Below are 23,187 nucleotides of genomic sequence, written 5' to 3'. Positions count from 1 at the left end.
AATCAGGCCCTTAGTGTGAACTGTCAAGGATATACAATATTTCATATTTTGGAAAGATACATTTTGTCCTTTAAACTGGGAAGTTATAGCACATCTGAGCAGGAGTGATAACAGCAACTACATTAAATTGTTGTAATTAGGGTTCGTATACAGGAAAATATTGATAGTTTTTAGGTTTAAAATTTTGGTTATTAAATCAGGAAGAGCTCTGTCCCTGCTCCTGCGTTTGCACACATAACTGTGTTGATATCAATTCTCTCCCACAACGAACCTTCCTACATCTACAAATCTGTCTGGTCTATAACATACACTGGGCCTGATTCAGAGGTTGGCGCAAATGCTATTTTTACTGTAATCACGAATGCAGCAGATTTGCAAAAACATGGTAATATTGCAGCCACTATTTGCATACAAAGACACCTCGTCAGACATACGATCGATTATCTGAGCAACACGTGTATGAATTTGCAGAAGGGACTAAAAAACCAGACCCGGACAAGACTACGGAATGTCCGACCGGACATAAAACTCTGCATTCCGGAGCTTGTAGGGGGGTGTCCCATCCAAGGGGTGTCTTGTCTGGGGGGGTGCCTGTGATAGCTTTCACCAGAGACATGGGGAAGGGAAGATTACAGCCTCCCCGTGTGATCCGGACCATTCTGGTTTTTGCTACATGTTGGTACCATACAGGGAGTCTTTATTCTCCCCCTCCTGCTCTCCTTAGGACAGGTGTCACAGGCAGCCTTCCCCCAGACAGGACACCCCTGGACAGGCCATCCCCTACCCATTCCAGGGGTCTTGTTCGGGTCCAGATTTTACCCATACCCTTTGCAGAAGGAGGCTTAGACATGCCCCCGAAATAGTCGCTGCACTCTTACCTCCCACATATACCCAATAACTGTCACCCCTCTTGCGAATAAATCCTCTCGGTGTCTGCGGTCTCTATGCAATTGCTACATGTGGGCATTGAGGCTGTGATCCATTTGCAGTACAATAAAATTCTCAACTGTGCACACATCAGCATTGTGTCCATCTCTATAGCAGGCCTCCCTGCCACTTGCATACACCGCTATAACAGGTTTAAATATGCTCGGTGTCAGCCCACCTCCTGGGCATTTGGTGTTGCGCCCATGATGTCATTAAGCCATGCAGAAGGAGTAAGGCCAGCAGCGCTTACTAGACCCATTTAGATCGGCCATACAGGCTGCACGGTGCCTGTCTAACATCTGAAGGACACTCTGACAGCCTGCTAGCCAGCAAGGATCATGGGGAGGTGATGGTGCTGCCCTGACACTGACCATACCTCTAGTTATGGCCCTACTCACAGACACTGACACAGATGATGCCTGCATGAGAATCTTCTTCCTGCCTCCTGCTACTGAAGAACAGTGATATCGTTGAGGGGGGAATCAATAGAGAAACTACTGAATCCTCACTGTCGATTAAGGATTTTGAACTATTGGTTGTAAAATATCGATAGGACCGATAAATTGTTCTATGGATTTTCTACTATTGTAAAAAAAATAAACATTTATAACTTCCAGACTAAATTAATCCATTATAGAAAGAAACAGGATGGGAACGTAAAGTTTACTTAATAATTCTAAAACTTAGTGATCTTACAATATTGCCCATGTGCGTGTGTGTGCGTGCGTGCGTGCGTACATGTGCCTGCATGTGTCTGTCTGTAAAGAATAAAATTCCATGGATGAGTTTGAAGACAATCATTTACTTACTTGGTAGCAAGCAGCATGTTCTTTCTCGTATGGAGCTCAGTGGGGTCAGAGTGCTGCCGACACAAGTATTCTGCCGCTGCTTTTGCTGGGAATTCAGTCTCACAAACATAGCCAAAGTCTCGGGCGAGATGGACAGCCTCACCTTAAAGAAAGGAGAGCACAATCAGCACCCATGTTAATGATTACACCTGCAAATATATTTATTATAGTAATAATGAAGCAGGCCTTGGAGAGTAATCAGTATATGGGGAAATGCATGTCTGTGATCTGCAAGCCCCAGTATCCATCCCACCACCCATATTCCAAATCGCTGTGTACATTTCTCTTAGTTACTGCCATTATTATTTGATACAACATGTGATGCCTATAGTTCAGCAGTGGCCCAGCCTAGGAAGAGTTATTATTGGTCACTGCCATATGAACTCTTGACCTAAGTCAGCATGGATCGCATATGCATCGTATATGATAATCTGCTTAGCGTATGCGATCCTTAGCAATGCTTACATTTGTGATTGCTTCAAACTGTGATGTGATCGCATTTCTAGAAAATGTAGGTGACTGCAGCTTAAGTAAGTCTGACCTTACTCAGACTTGCAGTCACGGGGCATTGTAAGGCTAAAGCATGTCCGGGAAATGGGGTTGACGCACTCCCGTTTTCCTGAACACCGAGTGCCCCTGTCCCTTCTGGTGAATGCCTTCTGCCTGACAATCACATTTCTGTGCAGAGATCCCCAACAATCTGAAAACTGCGCAGAGGATCCCTTATGTGATCCATGGTGAATTAGGCCCTCTGACTTTACCATGCTCACTTCCAGCTACAAAATAGCACCAATAAACTAAATGTCAATGTCAGGACGAATGTGGCGTGCTGTCTTGTTCTGTTGACCTATCACGCTTCACTGTTACTAATTAGAAAGAGTTGTTTAGTGCTAGGAAAAAAAGGGTTTACTGGTTATAAGAGGGTTTTTTTGTTAATAAATTATATAAAATGTTATATGTGTGTGTTATTTAGCTTTGCTTTGTTATTCCTCACAAACCAACAACACATGATTAAAACCAGTTTTGCATATTAGCCCAAGGCAGACTCATTTGCATAAAATGAAGAGGAGGACACATTCTGTCTACTGACGGCTGCTGTTGTTTAGGAAACTTGTGTCATAACATGAGCGACTTTTATATTCTGCCCAGGTTCAACAAAGAAATATTAACACTAGACCAATAATATACTAATGCCTATGTCAGTGGTTCCCAAACTGTGTGCCGTGGCTCCCTGGGGTGCCTCGGGACACTTGCAGGGGTGCCCCAGGTTGGTGGTCCAGGACCAATTCAATTTGTTTATGGTTAATTATCTATGGGCAAAACCAGTGCTGGAGGCTGCCAATCATAAAATGTATACAAACAGAATTAAATCCTGCCCATTAGCACATAACTGACCCTAAGAATCGCATATAAACCCAATCTAATTCATTGTTTTTGGGCCTAGGGGTGCCGCGAAAAAATTCTGATAGGCTAGGGTGCCGTGATTCAAAAAAGTTTGGGAACCCCTGGCCTATGTATTGTGACATGCAACTGAAATGTACTGGAAGGGAATTGGGAGCTAGTTGCAATGTTTAAACCAAATGTAATGAAAAACAAAGCTGCATTTGATACATTATATCAGGTTTTTCAGTCTTCTTTGGAGCTGACGTTGGTCACTACTATATAATGCCAACTGAAGGGGAGGTGTATTAAGTCTTTGATAAAGAGGAAAAGTTACCCCGCAAATCAGCTTCTTAAACTGGATACACTACAGATTTACTGTCCAATTTGTCTGGTGGGAACAAAATTCTGGCAATATATGTGAGCAAATTACATCAATCATTCACAAGCACAAACTGGAAAATGGATAAAAACAATTGTTTACATAAATTTGTTAGATCAAACATCTTTAACCTCTTTTCCAGTGTTTGGGAGCAAATGTTCAACTCTCATATGCTTGTCATATGTTCCCATACCTTACCAGATTCTGTTCCCACAAGACAAATTGGACAGATAAATCTTTGTGTGTACCCAGCTTTACTGTATACTGGTTAGAAAGTGGAAACAGTTACTGCATGTAGGTGATTGGTCCACATTAATCCCTCCTGACATACATCAGCAAGTCAGGTGAGCCACTATGGACACCCTCAGCCACAGTATGGACTACTCCAGCTATGTCCCAGAGCACAGGTTGGAGAAGGTAGTCCATAACAAGGCAGGGGGGGCTTTCCATATCAGCACACCGGACTCACTGCCTGCGCATGCCTATAATACATAATGTGCTAAATACTGACACTACAGTAGGAATTCAATTAGCAGTGATGGCAAAGTGACTATTTATCCTGCACCTTGTGGCAACCAATATCTCAGATTTGTATTCACACCTCAACTTGGTGCTGTACCAGAGCTATGAGTGATGTGCACAACTACACATCTCTGATCATTTAGTTTCCCTTTACGCATTTTATATATGGCCAGTTCACCCTCTTATCCTCTGACATCATCAGCTTATTTCTTACCCTCCACAAGAGATGTCAGTAGAGTCACATTGGCAGCTTTACGTCTCCCTGCAGGCAGGTTCAAGCCAATTTTTTCCAACCTCTCACGAAGGCAACGACCACCATTCTTTGATTTTGCCCTAATTGGAACAGTTGTGAAATCAAAATATTGTTTAAGTCAGAATTCAAACAAATAGAAAAATTGCAGAATTTGCAGCACAATGCATCAATGGCAAGTATTTGGTCAACTTCCTCAAAAAATGCTGATTTTACCCATATGCACCATGCTCAGGAGCTTGGATCCAATAGTCCGGATGGTTAAAACAAGCTTATAAGCTACTCTATGCTTTGGTCTGTTTGGCAGTGTTTGTCTATTGTTTTTCTTCATCTTCTTTTTATGTTACATGTACAAATTTAAGTTTTCAGAGGATCTTTGGAGTATTATGAATTAAGATATTCTCTTACTGTTATCAATGTTAAGAGGTTGTACTAGCAATACATTGCAGGCCCTAGTTTTCATATACATAGGTTTGTTATCATGGGACAAATGTGACACAAACATATTGTTTACTGTGGCTAATGTTACAAAATGAGAATTACTAACCTTCGCAAGACCCCGCCAAGCAGAGATGCGTTAAGACACTCAGGGGGTGACAGGCGTCTCTGGACTTCTCCCACTGTCACCTTGTACTTGGAGGTGGAGCTAAGTAGAGACAGGCGTCCAGGGACAGAACAGAAAACCTCATTTGGATTTGTTACTCCTCCAATGAGGCTTTCTTTATTCATAGACAGAGAAGACATCATGCTGCCATTGTTCTTGGATGGAATGGGAACTGTGGAGCGAAAGACAAGATCATGAATTGGCAAAGTAGTAACGACTGTTTTAAACTATGTTTTAAACCATAGGCAACAAACTGATTTATTATTACTCATTATTTAAATAGACAATTACAATAGTCTTGCTAGTGCCAGTGACCATCATAATTAAGATACTGGAGACATTATGGACATCAACATTGGTGTACAGATGTAGCCATGCGCATCATTGCTGTGATAATGCTGCTAGTGCCCCTTTTGGCGCAGCAAGTCCCACCCACCGGTCAGCGGCTAATGTAATTTCAATGAGTCGTGGGTGCTCCTGCACATTGCTAACGACCCCCTCCCTCGTCCTGCATGTTTTGGCAAGAGAGGTCCTCCTTAGTGTTGGCCATGTTGCAGCGGTCGCTCCCTTCCCAGCCAGCATCAGCAAGTGCGGATGCACTTGCTGATGCTGGCACCCCACAGGGTCTCTGTCCCCGCCAATATCGGCGTCGGCGGGCATCGGCAAGTGGGCATTGGGCTTTACTCTGCTCCTGCTGGATGGCGAAATCCCGCACGCGAAAAGCCGTGCCGCACACTGTAGTTAATATGGGCCGGCCGCCCGGTTGCAGCCGGATCCCACCACTGGAAGGGACGGCTGCCGGGCTGTGGCCATCCCCTCCATTGTAAACTACAGTGTGCGGCACGGCTTCCTTCCCGGGATTTCGCCGTCCGTCCGGAGCGTGTGAAATAGCCCTAAAAATGTGCACAATATGTTATCAGAAAATCTAGACACTCCTGTCATACTCCAGAGTTTTGACTATTAAAATACTAATAATAATACAAAGCTGATATTAATTTAATTTAAATTTTAATATCACCTTAGTATTAATATCATAATTTATTAATCCAATCATTTTTATATTCAAAACTCCCCACATCATATACTGTATGTGTCTATGTAAATCTGCCTCTGATACTAGCCAGTGCCTCCCCAGCCATTGACCTCACCGCACCTCACTGGTATATACTCCATTTCTTCACTGCCCATATGCCCATGCATACTGCACACCTGCAGTTATTAGTATAACGGGATTTAGCACGTCTGGGAACTAATAGGAATTAAGTTATGTAATAAGTGTAGTTCATTTACACTTTGCAGGAGTAAGCTATACATATAATTTAGAAGAAAACAAAGCATGGGGAAATTGCTGCATATATAATTAGATAGATGGACAGAAAGTAGGTGAAGCCAAACTATTTGCAGCCCATAATAACTAAGACCATCATACATGTTTGTGATCCTAAGAAATGGGTTTTCTGTTACATAAAAAACATGCCTCATAAATGTGACTCATGTGCATTGCTATTAAATACATATGAAATGCTACGTTACAGTGTTTTCTAGCAAAACACTATAGCAAAGCATTTTAAGATACAGCCGCAATCGCAGACAGTATATAGACAGAAGAAAATGTATTTTAATCAGCAAACGCTGCTTGTGCATTCTATTTGCACTGTTATCTGAAGAAAATGCATTTTAATCGAAAAAGTCAGACGAAAGTATGCTCAGCACTACAGAGTCACCCAACGACATAGCCTGACTGAAAGAGCTGTTTCACATGCAGGGAGGCTAGAAGTGATTGTATCTTGCACATTATCATTTAAAATTAGTTATACACAATCTGCTAAATGCTTCAGTATTTTATATAATCCTATCCTATGTTAAAATCATGGTTGCCTACCTGACCGTCTCCATGTGGGAGAAAATGCTCTGTTCCTGGCCTTCCCTGGTAATGTAGGATTACCATCACCTGTGGTGAAACACCTTTCTTATCAATTACCTAGCTCCCCACAGGTTATGGCAATCCTACATTACCAGGGAAGTCCTGGAACAGAGCATTTTCTCCTTGAAGGAGAGGGTCAAGTAGGCACTTATGGTTAAAATATTGGGTACTCTTTACCTAGAAGGGCGCCCGCGATTGGAATCGCGGGCGTCGGGGGTAAAAAATCGCGGCCATCGCGGGTAAATCGCGGGTACATTAAAATCGGGTGCCCGCGATGACCGCGATTTTCCCATAGGGATCAATGTTAAAAACGGTGATTGACCGCGATTTTAATGTTAAATGCCTCAATGCCCGCGATTTGGCCATAGGAATCAATGTTAAATGGGCCACAGAGCCCTAATAGTCACCGTGAACTCTGAAATGGCCCCCACAAATGTTAACGCCACCCCACGATCAACGTGAACCCGAAGCGTGGCGAGCGCAGCGAGCCCGCGAGGGGCGGCGGTACACGTCCTCCGACCTTTTCATGCCCTACTATCCACGTCGGCGTGGAGTTGAGAATAGAATAGTGTGGCGAGCGCAGCGAGCCACCGAGCCCGAAGCGTGGCGAGCGCAGCGAGCCCCGCGAGGGGACGCGGATACCTTCACAGGTAAACGCGTCCCCTCGCGGGCTTCACAGGTGTCCGCTTTTCGCCACGGACACCTGTGAAGCCCGCGAGGGGACGCGTATAACTGTGAAGGTATCCGCGTCCCCTCGCCACGCTTCGGGCTCGGTGGCTCGCTGCGCTCGCCACACTATTCTATTCTCAACTCCACGCCGACGTGGATAGTAGGGCATGAAAAGGTCGGAGGACGCGTACCGCCGCCCCTCGCGGGCTCGCTGCGCTCGCCACGCTTCGGGTTCACGTTGATCGTGGGGTGGTGTTAACAATTGTGGGGGCCATTTCAGAGTTCACGGTGACTATTAGGGCTCTGTGGCCCATTTAACATTGTTTCCTATGTAAAAATCGCGGGCATTGAGGCATTGAACACTAAAATCGGGTCCAATCTGATTTTTAACATTGGTCCCTATGGGAAATCGCGGCCATCGCGGGCATCGCGTCGCACCCGATTTTTAGTGCATTCGATGGGCGCGATGGGCGCGATGGGCGCCCTTCTAGGTAAAGAGTACCAAATATTGTTTATTTAACATCTTAGTATTGAAAAAGTTTCCAGACATGCATTGCATAAAACGTGCTTACTTTACAACACCGCTAGTGAGAATAGTTGTGTCTGTCACCTCCTGCTTTGTAAAGTCGGATTGCACCAACAGGGGCGGGATAGTAACAAAGTGTGACTAGAGACTGTAGAGACTGATCTAAGTTATTTGGTCTGTATTTTGGAGCATGTAGCTTACCAATAATTGCTTCTAAATTACTGGCAAACAAGCTGAATGTTTATTTCAAGGGCACACACACACACACACACATATATATATATATATATAGCACATTATCATTTAAAATTAGTTATACACAATCTGCTAAATGCTTCAGTATTTTATATAATCCTATCCTATGTTAAAATCATGGTTGCCTACCTGACCGTCTCCATGTGGGAGAAAATGCTCTGTTCCTGGCCTTCCCTGGTAATGTAGGATTACCATCACCTGTGGTGAAACACCTTTCTTATCAATTACCTAGCTCCCCACAGGTTATGGCAATCCTACATTACCAGGGAAGTCCTGGAACAGAGCATTTTCTCCTTGAAGGAGAGGGTCAAGTAGGCACTTATGGTTAAAATATTGGGTACTCTTTACCTAGAAGGGCGCCCGCGATTGGAATCGCGGGCGTCGGGGGTAAAAAATCGCGGCCATCGCGGGTACATTAAAATCGGGTGCCCGCGATGACCGCGATTTTCCCATAGGGATCAATGTTAAAAACGGTGATTGACCGCGATTTTAATGTTAAATGCCTCAATGCCCGCGATTTGGCCATAGGAATCAATGTTAAATGGGCCACAGAGCCCTAATAGTCACCGTGAACTCTGAAATGGCCCCCACAAATGTTAACGCCACCCCACGATCAACGTGAACCCGAAGCGTGGCGAGCGCAGCGAGCCCGCGAGGGGCGGCGGTACGCGTCCTCCGACCTTTTCATGCCCTACTATCCACGTCGGCGTGGAGTTGAGAATAGAATAGTGTGGCGAGCGCAGCGAGCCACCGAGCCCGAAGCGTGGCGAGCCCCGCGAGGGGACGCGGATACCTTCACAGGTAAACGCGTCCCCTCGCGGGCTTCACAGGTGTCCGCTTTTCGCCACGGACACCTGTGAAGCCCGCGAGGGGACGCGTATAACTGTGAAGGTATCCGCGTCCCCTCGCGGGGCTCGCTGCGCTCGCCACGCTTCGGGCTCGGTGGCTCGCTGCGCTCGCCACACTATTCTATTCTCAACTCCACGCCGACGTGGATAGTAGGGCATGAAAAGGTCGGAGGACGCGTACCGCCGCCCCTCGCGGGCTCGCTGCGCTCGCCACGCTTCGGGTTCACGTTGATCGTGGGGTGGCGTTAACAATTGTGGGGGCCATTTCAGAGTTCACGGTGACTATTAGGGCTCTGTGGCCCATTTAACATTGTTTTCTATGTAAAAATCGCGGGCATTGAGGCATTGAACACTAAAATCGGGTCCAATCTGATTTTTAACATTGGTCCCTATGGGAAATCGCGGCCATCGCGGGCATCGCGTCGCACCCGATTTTTAGTGCATTCGATGGTCGCGATGGGCGCGATGGGCGCCCTTCTAGGTAAAGAGTACCAAATATTGTTTATTTAACATCTTAGTATTGAAAAAGTTTCCAGACATGCATTGCATAAAACGTGCTCACTTTACAACACCGCTAGTGAGAATAGTTGTGTCTGTCACCTCCTGCTTTGTAAAGTCGGATTGCACCAACAGGGGCGGGATAGTAACAAAGTGTGACTAGAGACTGTAGAGACTGATCTAAGTTATTTGGTCTGTATTTTGGAGCATGTAGCTTACCAATAATTGCTTCTAAATTACTGGCAAACAAGCTGAATGTTTATTTCAAGGGCACACACACACACACACACATATATATATATATATATATACACACACACACATATATATATATATATATATATATATATATATATAATATATATGTGTGTGTGTGTGTGTGTGTGTGTGTGTGTGTGTGTGTGTGTGTGTGTGTACATATATCTTAAGCATGGACCCCTACCACTGTGTTCCCCCCTGTTTGTGCCCTCATGTCCCAGTCCAACACTGACTGTATATAATATATATTGTGTTCTGTTTAATATATATTAGTGTTCTGTGTGTTGGGAGAAAACAAACAGGGTTTGTACTGGTGTCTATCTGGATGTCTGTATATTAGCATATGATGGAAATGAGTTGGTTGCGGTCTGTAGCTATATTTGTAGAGGGGGAAGAAGTACTGGTCTATTGTACCTATGATATATAAAATTCTTATCTGTTCTATGATATAAATCGTATACATTTATCATTTAGAAGTCATGCAAAAAACTCCTAGAAGCTATAGGTACTGACTTGCAGATCCCAGTGCCCGAGATAAATTAGTGAAAACATCTTAATTTCAAATTGTTCAATCCGATACATTCTACATACAGTAACATGTAACTTCCATGCAGCAATGGTTGGCACCCTTAGCCAGGCACACTGAGGTAATATCAATTTCCACATTGAGATTTTGAGTAGTTTCCAGAAAGGTGTGTAATTAAAGGAGAATTCCACAGAGTCCAAATACTGGTCCCCACTGAATGACATTGTGACAGATCACTGAAGCACATCTTATATTTACCAGCAACAATAGCTTCAAACCCAACTCCCCTTCCCTCTTGCCACCAAAGACTCCTCACATAATTTCCAGCTCCCATGGAAACTATACCTGACTGAGCACACATACCTTACTTTTCATGTAAGCTAAACATTTCCTCAAACCACACCAGTGGCGTAAGTTGGTCACAGTAGGCCGGAAGCAAGCTATATATTGGTGCCCTCCCTCACACACACACACACATACACACAACCTTATATAATATGTGTCTGTTCTGAAATATATATGTTTTACACACACACACACACACACACACACACATAGAGAAAGAGAACACATATATTTCAGAAGTGATATTGATGGCTTTCAATTGACTGATTTAAATTGTCAGGAGAGGTGCCCCCTTGGGAGCAGGAGCCCGGCGGCAGATGACTCCATAGCCTCCCAGAGTTATGCCCCTAAACCACACATTACCCAATACTGCTCTCTTTCATGTGGGTGCCAGAAAACATCATATAAACACAGAATTTTACAGCAGATAAGAACCACTTGGCCCATCTAATCTTCCCCTTTTTTAAACATGTTACCTCAAACCATATTTGATACTTATTCCGGTACTTGTTTCCTATTACGGCGCCCACAATATTCAGTCGTATGGCATTGTATTCAATTTAAAATTGTATACCATTGTATATGGCATACAATGATAATTTTAAATAGGTGCTTACAATGTTAAATGCACCTCCACGCCACTGCCACTATCAACGGCAACCCGAACCCCCACTATCCACGTCGGCGTGGAGTTGAATTTATATAGTGTGGCGAGCGCAGCGAGCCACTGAGCCCGAAGCGTGGTGAGCGCGTCCCCGTGCGGGGCTCGCTGTGCTAGCCACGCTTCGGGCTCGCCATACTATATAAAATCAACTCCACGCCGACGTGGATCGTGGGGGTATGAAAAGGTCGGAGGACGCATACCGTCGCCCCTCGCAGGTCGCCACGCTTCGGGCTCGCCACACTATATGAAATCAACTCCACGCCAACGTGGATAGTGGGGGTATGAAAAGGTCGGAGGACGCATACCGCCGCCCCTCGCGGGCTCGCTGCGCTCGCCACACTTCGGGTTGGAGTTCATAGTATGGGTGGCGTGGGGGTGCTTTTAACATTGTAAGCACCTATTACGGTGCTTATACAATTATTTATCTTATAGGGGGCACATTTAACATTGGAAACACCCATTAGGGTGCTTATACAATTTAAATCGTGTACCATTGTATATGGCATATAATTCGATGGTATACAATTTAAAATTGTACAATGGCATACAATTCAATGGTATACAATTTAAAATTGTATAACATCGGCTAACATTGTATCGCATCGCATCGCATACCATAGTATGCCTTATGGTATGCGATGCGATGAGCGCCGTGCTAGGAAACAAGTACCCTTATTTCTTTGTAAGGATATCAATATGCCTATCCCAAGCATGTTTAAATTGTACTACTGTATTTGCCTCTACCACCTCTGATGGGAGGCTATTCCACTTATCTACTACTCTTTCTGTGAAGTAATTCTTCCTCAAATTTCCCCTGAATCTTCTTCCCTCTAGTTTCAGTGCATGTCCTCTGGTTCTGCTGCTCCTCTTCCTGTGAAGAATGTCTCCCACCTGTACCTTGTAAAAACCCTTGATATATTTGAAAGTTTCTTTCATGTCCCCTCTTTCCCTTCTCTGCTTAAAACATCACACACAAATATATTTATTCTACTGTTTTCTAACAAATTTGCACCTATATAATCTTTTGAACATGAACCCTTAACATGTGACTGGTATTACTTACATGCATTTCTTGCACATTTTTAACAGTGGGACACCAGCAATTTATTTATTACCAGTTTCTTATATAGCATATATACATAATCCGCAGCGCTTTACAGAGAATATTTAAACATTCACATCAGTCCCTACACCAATGGAGCTTACAATTTATATTCCCTACCACATATACACACACACACACAGACATTCTAGGGTTAATTTTGTTTGGAGCCAATTAGCCTACCAGTATATTTTTGGATTGTGGGAGGAAACCGGAGTACCCGGAGGAAACCCACGCAAGTACGGGGAGAATATACAAACTCCACACAGTTAGAGCCATGGTGGGAATTACACCATCTGTACTGCCATGAAGACTATCAGCTCATTCTTTCCTCCCATTACATAACCCTGTAAGAAGTTAGTGACTTATGGGAACTATAAACGGTTTCCTAGCACGGTGCCACCGATTTTAATTGTATTAATCGGGGCCGCAAAAATCGCATCGATCGCATCGCATGCCAACCAAATCGCATGCGATGCGATCGACCCGATTTTTACATTGGAATCAATGTAAAATGTTCCCTGAGACCCCAATTTTACAATGATTTCAATGTAAAAAGCCCCAAAACCCCCCATTTAGGTAGGAAACCCCCCCCTGATGGGTGAAATGTCCTCCATTGTTAACGACACCCCACTATCGGAGGACGTGTACCGCCACGCTTCGGGTTGGCGGTACACGTCCTCCGACCTTTTTATACCCCCACTATCCACGTCGGCGTGGAGTTGATTTTATATAGTGTTGCGAGCACAACGAGCCACCGAGCCCGAAGCGTGGCGAGCGCAAGCACATAACTTCACAGGTATACGCGTCCCCTCGCGGGGCTCGCAGCGCTCACCAGGCTTCAGGCTTGCTGCGCTCGCCACACTATATAAAATCAACTCCACGCCGACGTGGATAGTGGGGGTATGAAAAGGTCGGAGGACGCGTACCGCCGGCGCTTGCCACGCTTCGGGTTGGCATCAATAGTGGGGTGGCGTTAACAATGGGGGGCATTAACCATTCTTTATAACCATATATAATGAGAAATTGGCCATATTGGCCCCTTTCCCATTGTTCCCTATGTAAAATCGGGCTTCACTATTTAAAATCGGGTTGATCGCGTCGATCGCATTATAATGGGCCGCGACCGACGCGATCAACCCGATTTTAACTTTAAAAATCATTTAACATTGTTCTCTATGGGAAAATCGTGTTAATCGCGTCGGTCACATCGCGGCCCTTTATAATGGGTTGCGATGGATGCGATCAACGCGATTTTGTCTTTACCGGCAAATTAAGCTGGTAATTGACATAAAATCGGGTCGATCGTGTCGATCGCATGCCTTAGGTACCTTAACTTAAGGCATGCGATCAATCCCGATGGGTGCCGTGCTAGGAAACAAGTACCCTATAAACCAGCGGTGGCCAACCCGCGGCTCGCGAGCCGCATGCGGCTCGCCACGCTGAAATTTGTGGCTCCCATCGGGGTTTTGAATTTGGCGCCAATTCGGCTGCCAATTCAAAACGCTGCATCGGCAGCCAATAGGAAACGGCCGCGGCGAGGCAATCAGCGCTCGCCGCGCCGTTTCCACCCCAGCGTCTGACATCAGACGCCAGCGGGAGGGCGAGATGTCTCCATGCCGGCGGAGCGCAGGAGCGCTCCTGAAGAGGCGAGAAGCCGCCGGAGGACGGCGCAGAAGACGGCGGCGGGGAGAACAGTTCCGGCGCCGCTGAAGAGGCCAGAAGACGCCGGGATCAAGACAGAAGATCTCCGGCGCTTTCTGGAAGAACAAAGAAGATGGCTCCCGGAGAGGCCAGCGGGGGTGGGAAGCAAAAGAGCTAACGAAGCTCCCCCCAGCAGCCTCTCCCAACACCAGGTAGGGGCCTTTGGTCTCCTACCCCCCATTCACCCTAGACCACCGGGTGTCAGGCACTAGGCCCGTGGGCACATTCAGGCCCTTCCGGCCTGTGGGCGCATTAGTCGGGCCTTCTTGGCCCGTGGCTCATTTGTTTGTTGGGCCCTCCTGGCCCTCTAGGTGGGGCTTTTAGTTAGGAAGCTGGGCCCTCCAGCATAGGTGTTGCACTGTGGGCAACACCTGTGCTGGAGGGCCCAGCTTCCTAACTGTGGGGGCATATGATGTTTGGCACTGTGGGGGGCATATAATGTTTGGCACTGTGGGGGGCATATGATGTTTGGCACTGTGGGGGGCATATAATGTTTGGCACTGTGGGGGCATATAATGTTTGGCACTGTGGGGGCATATAATGTTTGGCACTGTGGGGGGCATATAATGTTTGGCACTGTGGGGGGCATATAATGTTTGGCACTTTGGGGGGCATATAATGTTTGGCACTGTGGGGGGCATATAATGTTTGGCACTGTGGGGGGCATATAATGTTTGGCACTGTGGGGGGCATATGATGTTTGGCACTGTGGGGGGCATATAATGTTTAGCACTGTGGGGGCATATAATGTTTGGCACTGTGGGGGGCATATAATGTTTGGCACTGTGGGGGGCATATAATGTTTGGCACTGTGGGGGGCATATAATGTTTGGCACTGTGGGGGGCATATAATGTTTGGCACTGTGGGGGGCATATAATGTTTGGCACTGTGGGGGCATATAATGTTTGGCACTGTGGGGGGCATATAATGTTTGGCACTGTGGGGGCATATAATGTTTGGCACTGTGGGGGGCATATGATGTTTGGCACTGTGGGGGGCATATAATGTTTGGCACTTTGGGGGGCATATAATGTTTGGCACTGTGGGGGGCATATAATGTTTGGCACTGTGGGGGGCATATAATGTTTGGCACTGTGGGGGGCATATGATGTTTGGCACTGTGGGGGGCATATAATGTTTAGCATCTATCTAAAGGTCTATCCTCAGCAACACTAGTCACTACACAAGTAGGCCAAGGGTGGCCCAGAGCTAAACACCAGGGACAAGAACTGGGCTATACTGCAGAGCCTAATCCCTATGTGGGGAAGTTCATGTGCACTGTAACCAGCCTAAAGCAGGATTTTATATTGCATAGTACAGTGTATAGAGCCAATGAAGCTAACAAAGAGAATATAAGTTGACATAAGCAAGGAAAGTAACATACTTATAAACTATACCACAGCTATGCTAATACATCTATGACTACAGCTCAGCAATGCAGACATGCAGAGAACAGTCTCACAATAGCACTTAAGACTTTGTATAATATCTTATCTCTGACATTAACCCTGATTCAGAAAAAATGAAAAATCGGTACTTGTTTCCTAGAACGGCCACACCGATTTTGATCGGGTCGGAAAAATCGCGTCGTCGCATCGCATGCGACCAAATCACATGCGATGCGACCGACGCGATGGACCCGATTTTAACATTGAATCAAATGTGCATAGGGTCCCTGGGACCCTATTTTACATTGGATTCAATGTAAAATTGTCCCCAGACCCCAAATGGCCCCATTGTGAACGGCACCCACGATTGACGCCAACCGGAAGCGTGGCGAGCGTAGCGAGCCTGCGAGGGGCGGCGGTACGCGTCCTCCGACCTTTTCATACCCCTACTATCCACGTCGGCGTGGAGTTGAGAATATAAAGTGTGGCGAGCGCAGTGAGCCACCGAGCCCGAAGCGTGGCGAGCGCACGCGCATTACTTCACAGGTATATGTGTCCCCTCGCGGGGCTCGCTGCGCTCGCCACGCTTCGCGCTCGCCACACTTTATATTCTCAACTCCACGCCGACGTGGATAGTAGGGGTATGAAAAGGTCGGAGGACACGTACCGCCACCCCTCGCAGGCTCGATACGCTCGCCGCGCTTTGGGTTGGCGTCAATCGTGGGGTGCCGCTCACAATGGGGGGGGCATTAATTTATAGGCATGACGGGGGCATATACAATGAGAAATGGCCCATATTGGCCCATTTCCCATTGTTAGCTATGTAAAATGTGCTTAATCGCGTCCATCGCATCTTGTGCCATTATAATGGTACAAGACCGACGCGATGAACGCGATTACAATGTTAAAAATATTTTAACATTGAACCCTATGGCAAAATCGGGTCCATCTCGTCGGTCGCATCGCGTGTCATGTTAATACACGTGACCGACGCGATGGACCCGATTTTCCCTTTGCCGGCAAAATGGACCTGATTTCAAAGGAAATTGGGTCCATCGCGTTAATCGTGTACCTTAAGTTAAGGTACACGATTACTCCTGATTGTGGCTGTGCTATATAACAAGTAACGAAAAATCTTTCTCAAATGGACAAGACCTTGTGCACTGCAGGTGGGGCAGATGTGACATGTGCAGAGAGTGTTAGATTTGGGTGAGGTATTTTGTTTCTGTGCAGAGAAAATACTGACTGCTTTATTTTGACACTGTAATTTAGATTTCAGTTTGTACACACCCTTCCCAGAACTAAAGCTGTGGGCACACGGTGCGATTTTGGCTATCTATTTTGACTATATAATACACCTACATGCCATTCTGACGCAATCCCGATGTGCGGCCCCGCAGCATCAGTATCGCATAGATAAATAGACTGTGCCGGCAAGTCTATCGTCACTATATTGCCTAGGGCCATATAGCAAGATAGTGTAAATCTAAAGAAAATCTTAAGTGCAGTTAGCAAAAATATGATAGTCAATATCAGATAGTCAAAATTGTCCATTGGCCTGAATCTCACCGTGTGTACACGCCATTACTCTCTCTGCACGTGTTACATCTGCCCCACCTGCAGGGCCCATAGTTTTGCTTATTTGAGAAAGATTTAATGTTTTCAATCGACTGAATCAGGCCCAATGTTAAGCCTTTCATATTAGGATTGTGTCAATATTCTAACAATAAAATAGTTGATGAAAGCAGATTATAATTGTATATTTTAATAACATGTAGCCACACTTCAGATCATTGGTGCAGACAGAATTGATATCCTGGGATATAACAAGATGCCATTCTAATCTCACGCAGCCAGGTGGGCGGGGATGATGCAAGAGCATCACCATAATGGGTAAGCCAGCAACTTAATTGTGCCTGACAATTATAGGGGCAGTGACCTATTCACCGCGGCTCCCAACCACCAGGTAAAAGGACTAAATACACTTCCCTGGCATAAAGGAAAGAGCGGCTTATACTGTGACTAACAGCTATTTATCCCCTGCCATTAAAAATCTGGACTGCTTCCATTGCTAAAAATGCCAAAGAAAGCACATTAATGAGAGTGCAGTTGCTCCAAGACACAATTCTTATTGCTATTATTGTAAGTTATTGGAAGTTGAATGCAATATCTTTATATTATTTACATACAATAAGCTTTATGAAATAGGGCCTTGTGTGCCCTTCTGGAAACATAAGATAATTATAGTGATCTTTTTTACTATGATGACGACAGCACTGCTCAGCCATTGTCAGTCACAGCAGCGTGCTGATCAGGAATAATAATAGCAGTAGGGGCTTCCTGCTGCTCCTTGGTGTGTTTATGTATCATGTCACATGGTCAATAAGTACACAACAATTTAGTTAGCACTCATTTATAAGCTGTAGCTGCGAGCAAGGCATTAATAATACATCAAGCGCTGAACCTGTGACATAAATCTTTTGTACACTGTCACCCAAGTACATTAGAATGAATAACAGTTTATTAATAATCTATACCACAACAGCACCCAGAACACTACTCATATGCTGAGGTTAACTAAGTACAAAAAGTTTTGTTTTGTTTCCCCCCTAATGTGATTGGGTGGTTGGATGCGATCTCATCCAACCACCTTTGATAAATCATCATTATAAAGTTATTTTAAAAATAAGTTTGCAAAGCTCTGAAGTGCCAATCCCTTAAAGAAGACATGTTGGAAAATACCTACCGCACATTGGTTTCTAAACTGGGTGCCGTGGCACCAATCGGTGCCTCAGGACACATGCAGGCAGTGGCGGAACTTGTAGGTGGTGAACCCAGGTGCAAAAATATAATGTGGGCCCCCTCCACTCCAAACCAAATTCCCAATTTGCAATATGGCGATGGGTGACGGAGATGCAGAGGTTGACAGAAATGCAGGGGGAGGCAAAGTGTGTCAGGGAGAAACAGTGGATTACAGGGGCAGCAGTGGGCCCCTTAGTCCTCACTGGCTCTGGTACACTGAACCTACTGCATCTCTGTTTTCATTGGTGCTTTGGATTGGTGGCTCAGAACTAATTCAAATTGTTTATGGTCAATGTAATAGACAAAACCAGTACTTGTAACTTCCAATCATACCATATTTTGACAAACCGAAGCAAATCCTGTCCTTCACCACTAGGGTTGCCAATCCTGGGGCATGAAGCTGGGCACTGGCGAATGCAGCCTGGGTGGGTGGGCGGTCTCATGGAGGCGGGGGGGCAGCACGCCCAGGATGAGGCAGCTGTGTAGCCTGCGCAGCGTGACCTCTGACGTTGTCACGCTGCGCAGAGCCGCACTGCCGGGGGCTGGAGAAGCCAGGCAGCATCTGAGCAGATTTCTACTCAGGATAACAAATGTATTTTCTGCAAATATAACCATGATTCTCACACTGCCTTAAATGGACTAAACTACCATGCCATACCATCAGCTGTCACTCAAGTGCAATCGATATATAACTGTTGAAAAAATAGTGTACACTGAGTAACATGACACTATCACTTTTAAGAAATAAGCAAATTGTTTTGGTTCATTTTATAGAAACATTAAATTAGGGACCTATTTATTCATAATATACAGTCTATATCACAACACACTCTAACTTTTACCGAAATGTTCCTCCTATGAAATAACTATAACGTGCAGGATAGCAGTTTTGTTAATCAATGTCCCTGCAAACTATGCTCCATGGGGGGATTGGAGGAGTCTTGCAGATGTGCACAGTGTCACATTTAGGAGCTGGATGGATGCTGCAGGTGAGAGGCTTAAAGCAGTTTACACCATGGACCTTATTTTTGTTGACACGCAAAACTGTGAAATTCGCAGCTTTGTGTGTCATTTAAATGCCGCCTGCCGCCCACACAAACGCCAAATATCCCTGCACACATGCGAATGGATTTTTAGCATAAACATCCATTCACAGCCTTGCGTGCAGGAACAAAATCATTTGATGGCCGCGACCATTAAATGATTCTGCAAGTGCTTGCAGATCTAAGACGACTCTATGGTGTCTTCGATATGCGGGCTCCTTGTATGGGAAGCGGGACGTCGGCTGCCTGCCCCCCGCACTCACGTCCTCGCTGAATTTACATGGGAACCCCAGCGTATTCATGGGGTCAGACTGCAGAACCCACTGATATTAATGGTGCTTGCAGTCTTTAATGGTAGTTAGCCTGCTGCAGGGAAGACATGAAGTACCAGATGTTAAAAGCCTTGAAAACTGATAAAATGGAGAGTGATAAACCACCAGCCAATCAGCTCCTATCTGTTATTTTTTAATCCCAGCATGTGACATGGCAGTAAGCAGCTGATTGGCTGGTGGTTTATCTCTCTCTCTATTTTATCACTTTTCAAGCATAGGACATCTGGCCCTTTAAAATCATGTACAAACTGCTTTATAAATAAGTCCCTAATACTTACCAACAGAAAAACCAAGAATGGGCAGGTGACTAATACGTAATGCTGAATGAGTCCTAGAATTCTGCTATGCAGATAGGGAGAGAGAAAACGATCTCCTTAGAGGTTTGGCAATTGTTTTAATAACAGAAAGATAAAGGGTTTCTAAAATGTTATGCATTTTACTTCATCTCCTTCTATACTACAATACCTAGCTCTGAGTGGACAATGAATACAGTCTGAAACATGATTTGCAGTCTCTGTTCCATTGTATATGTAGAAAATGTAAAATAAGAAAAGGGTTATACTTTGTTCATAAAATGAATAGCTTCAGTGCCAGGTTCATTTATTTAATGTTTTATACATGTTAAGCTGTTCTTCTGAGAGATTCTGAACTAGTGAATGATAGGAATGTTTTTAAAGATCTTTGTAAAGATTATATTATGTTGACATTATTCCTATCTATGTTAAATGTTCTGTCTATATACTGGGCAATCAGTAAATGTAAACTTAAATGTGTAGTGCAATGAGGTTACATTGATATGTGCTGTTCCATGCAACCCTGTGCAGTGCGTTGTGCCAGGTTCTACAATCCATAAATAAGTTGCAGTTGTGACATTATGCCACAAGTCTCAAGCACTGAACCTCCCGCATCCTACTACTCTATTACACCCTCCTGCAACTTCAGCTAGTAATGCTACACACTGGCACTTAACATTGACTATTGTCACTAATAATATTACCTCTGGACTTAAGTCACCTCTGTTATTAATCTATTGAACCATGTACTGTACTTCTTCCTGCAATACTGCTTCCCATTGATTCATTGGTTCTGTACTTTATGCAAATATAAGCAACAGTATTATGTTCATAGTATCTGTAAAGTGCTTTGAGCACTGGATAATAGCATTATATAAACAAAGTTGTTATTATTATTATTATTATCATCATTATTATTATTGTCATTATTTTGTAAAGATTAATCATCATGAAGGGAATAGTGTTATTGGCATCATGCACATGCTCTCTACTGGTATTTAGTAAGGTGCAGTTCTATTAGGAATATGCCCTCTTCAATAACACAATTATAAAGCTTTATTATTCAATTGACAGCACCATTGTAGAGTGTTTTAAAACCCAAAACACAGGCCTGAGGACGGGAAAGGGCGGATACATTACATCAGGTGTACTGCTTTAATTGATACATCTTGGTCCCCAGAGTATGTGTAATGTGAGAAATTACTCCCTCTTCTCTCCTCTACCATCTCCATCGCTACATCTATCAGGGGAAGGGCTCCGTCTAAGAGGATCCACTTGGGGCCAGAAGAGAACAGACTTCTCTATGAAGCGACAATATGCAGGAAAGGTAATGTTATCCCCAAACCTGAAATGAGCATAATAGAATTTATGTTGTTCCAATATATACACCAAAGAGCTCGCAATCACTAACGTAATTCTGTTTATGGAAGTTCATAAAAAATAGTCTGCATAGCCATTGGGCTACCCTTAAGACCAATGTTCCTTGGTCTTGTGTATAGTCTACAAATATATATGCAATTGGAAAAGATTTGTGATAGATCTGGTGGGTGTCTCTTTTATTTCTGGGTGACAACCACACTATCGGATATCAGCAATTGCGAGGCTAAAAATTGCACTTGAAATTGCATTAACACACTTCTGTGAGTCAAGCCCAGAGAGAATGAATAAAAAAATGGGCTTCTGGGAAGGTGCTGACTTTTAGTTTTCTATGACCAAATGGGCATTGCCAGACACTGAGATTTGGCGGGATTTACACTGTAAACATCTTGTACAAAGTAGAGATGTACGACTGGTCCCAGCAGACCATTTAACCCATGATGACAGCATGTGCCTGGGACCTACATGCCCATCACATTTTCTTTCGACATATTATAAATTATTTATTGAATATATATGTTATGAAACTCTTACATTTTGAACAGTATAGCCTGGTGAGTGCTCTCTGCTTAGGCTTTTGTAGGATTATATGTATATATATTTAAATGCATGTAAGTATATTACTGATAATGGACTTTGATGTTTGTTTTATAGTTGTTCTAAAATTAATAAATATATATATTGTAAAATATCCTCACACATTTTTGCAGTTTTTTCTAAGGGAATTAAAGGGAAAAACCAAACCGCTGTTTTAAAAGGCTCTGTTAAAAAAAAAGGATAAATTTAGCAATTTGGACAAATTGCTGTTCATTACATTTCCACTTGAATGTTTTGATAAATAAACATGATAACTGACCTAATTTCTTCAATTAGCTTAGCCCTGGGGAAATAGTGAATTGATGCTGATAGGGCATAGATACCACTGATCAGGATTAAAGCTCTGTAATGTAGCGTGTTTTAATTTATGACTTAACAAACGTGTACAACCTAAAAAGTGTGATGACTTCTATTGTTGGATTGTAGGATGTCTGCTCCTAATGCAAAATACATTACTAGGATGGTCAACTCTAGTACATAATACTGAGAGTCAGGTCAGGTGTGACCAGCCATCTGATTGGCTAGTTGACTTTACAGAGCAATACTAGGATTGGAAGTGTCTTCCAATAAGGAGACAAATGAGTATGCAGTGTGGAAGGGGCATCTTTTTTTGACAGACCTGCAGTAACCTAGCTCAAGTTAGCTAAGTATAGCATATAAATCATTTTTAATTTGTTTTGTTTGTGAATAACCCTTTATTTCACTTATGAATAATCTAAGCAGGGAACGGGATTATTGGATAGACAAGCATTAGGTCAACAGTCATAAGGTCATGGGGAAAGTCGACAGTCAAAAGTTTGACATGGAGTTTTTGAATTTTTTTGGTCCCGAATTTCGATTCCGTCGACATGGACACTGAAACTGAGAACTGCATCCCATCGCTGTGTGAACCATGCTTCGGGTACTATTTTATTCTCCCACCATGCCCTAGTGGATGGTAGGGCATGAAAAACCGCCTATCTGCACATGTTGGATCAAAAAACTGTGAAAAACACCCTGTCGACCTTGATGAATGTTGACCTTGTGGTGTCAACCTAATGCTTGTCGACCTGATGCTTGTCTGTCTAGTGACCCTATCCCCTTAGCAGATGCTGATGGCATAACAAAAAGGGTTGCCGTAGT

At 44.3% G+C, this 23,187-nt stretch overlaps 1 protein-coding gene across 1 annotated transcript in view; it reads right to left on the bottom strand.

The window, feature by feature from the left end:
* Positions 1–23,187, bottom strand: part of TFAP2E (transcription factor AP-2 epsilon) — a 37,895-nt gene that overhangs the window by 4,907 nt on the left and 9,801 nt on the right. Inside the window, exons 4-6 of the mRNA XM_083173494.1 lie at positions 4,857–5,085; positions 4,274–4,392; positions 1,737–1,878 (exon numbers count right to left, since the gene is read on the bottom strand). Of these exons, the coding sequence (XP_083029620.1) occupies positions 1,737–1,878; positions 4,274–4,392; positions 4,857–5,085 (490 nt within the window). The remainder of the gene's footprint in view (positions 1–1,736; positions 1,879–4,273; positions 4,393–4,856; positions 5,086–23,187) is intronic.

The sequence above is a fragment of the Crinia signifera genome, chromosome 2 (assembly GCF_055691185.1).
Source record: "Crinia signifera chromosome 2, ASM5569118v1, whole genome shotgun sequence".
Lineage (NCBI taxonomy): Eukaryota > Metazoa > Chordata > Amphibia > Anura > Myobatrachidae > Crinia > Crinia signifera.
Note: the sequence above shows the minus strand (reverse complement) of the source record. Positions and strands in the feature narration are given on the sequence as shown.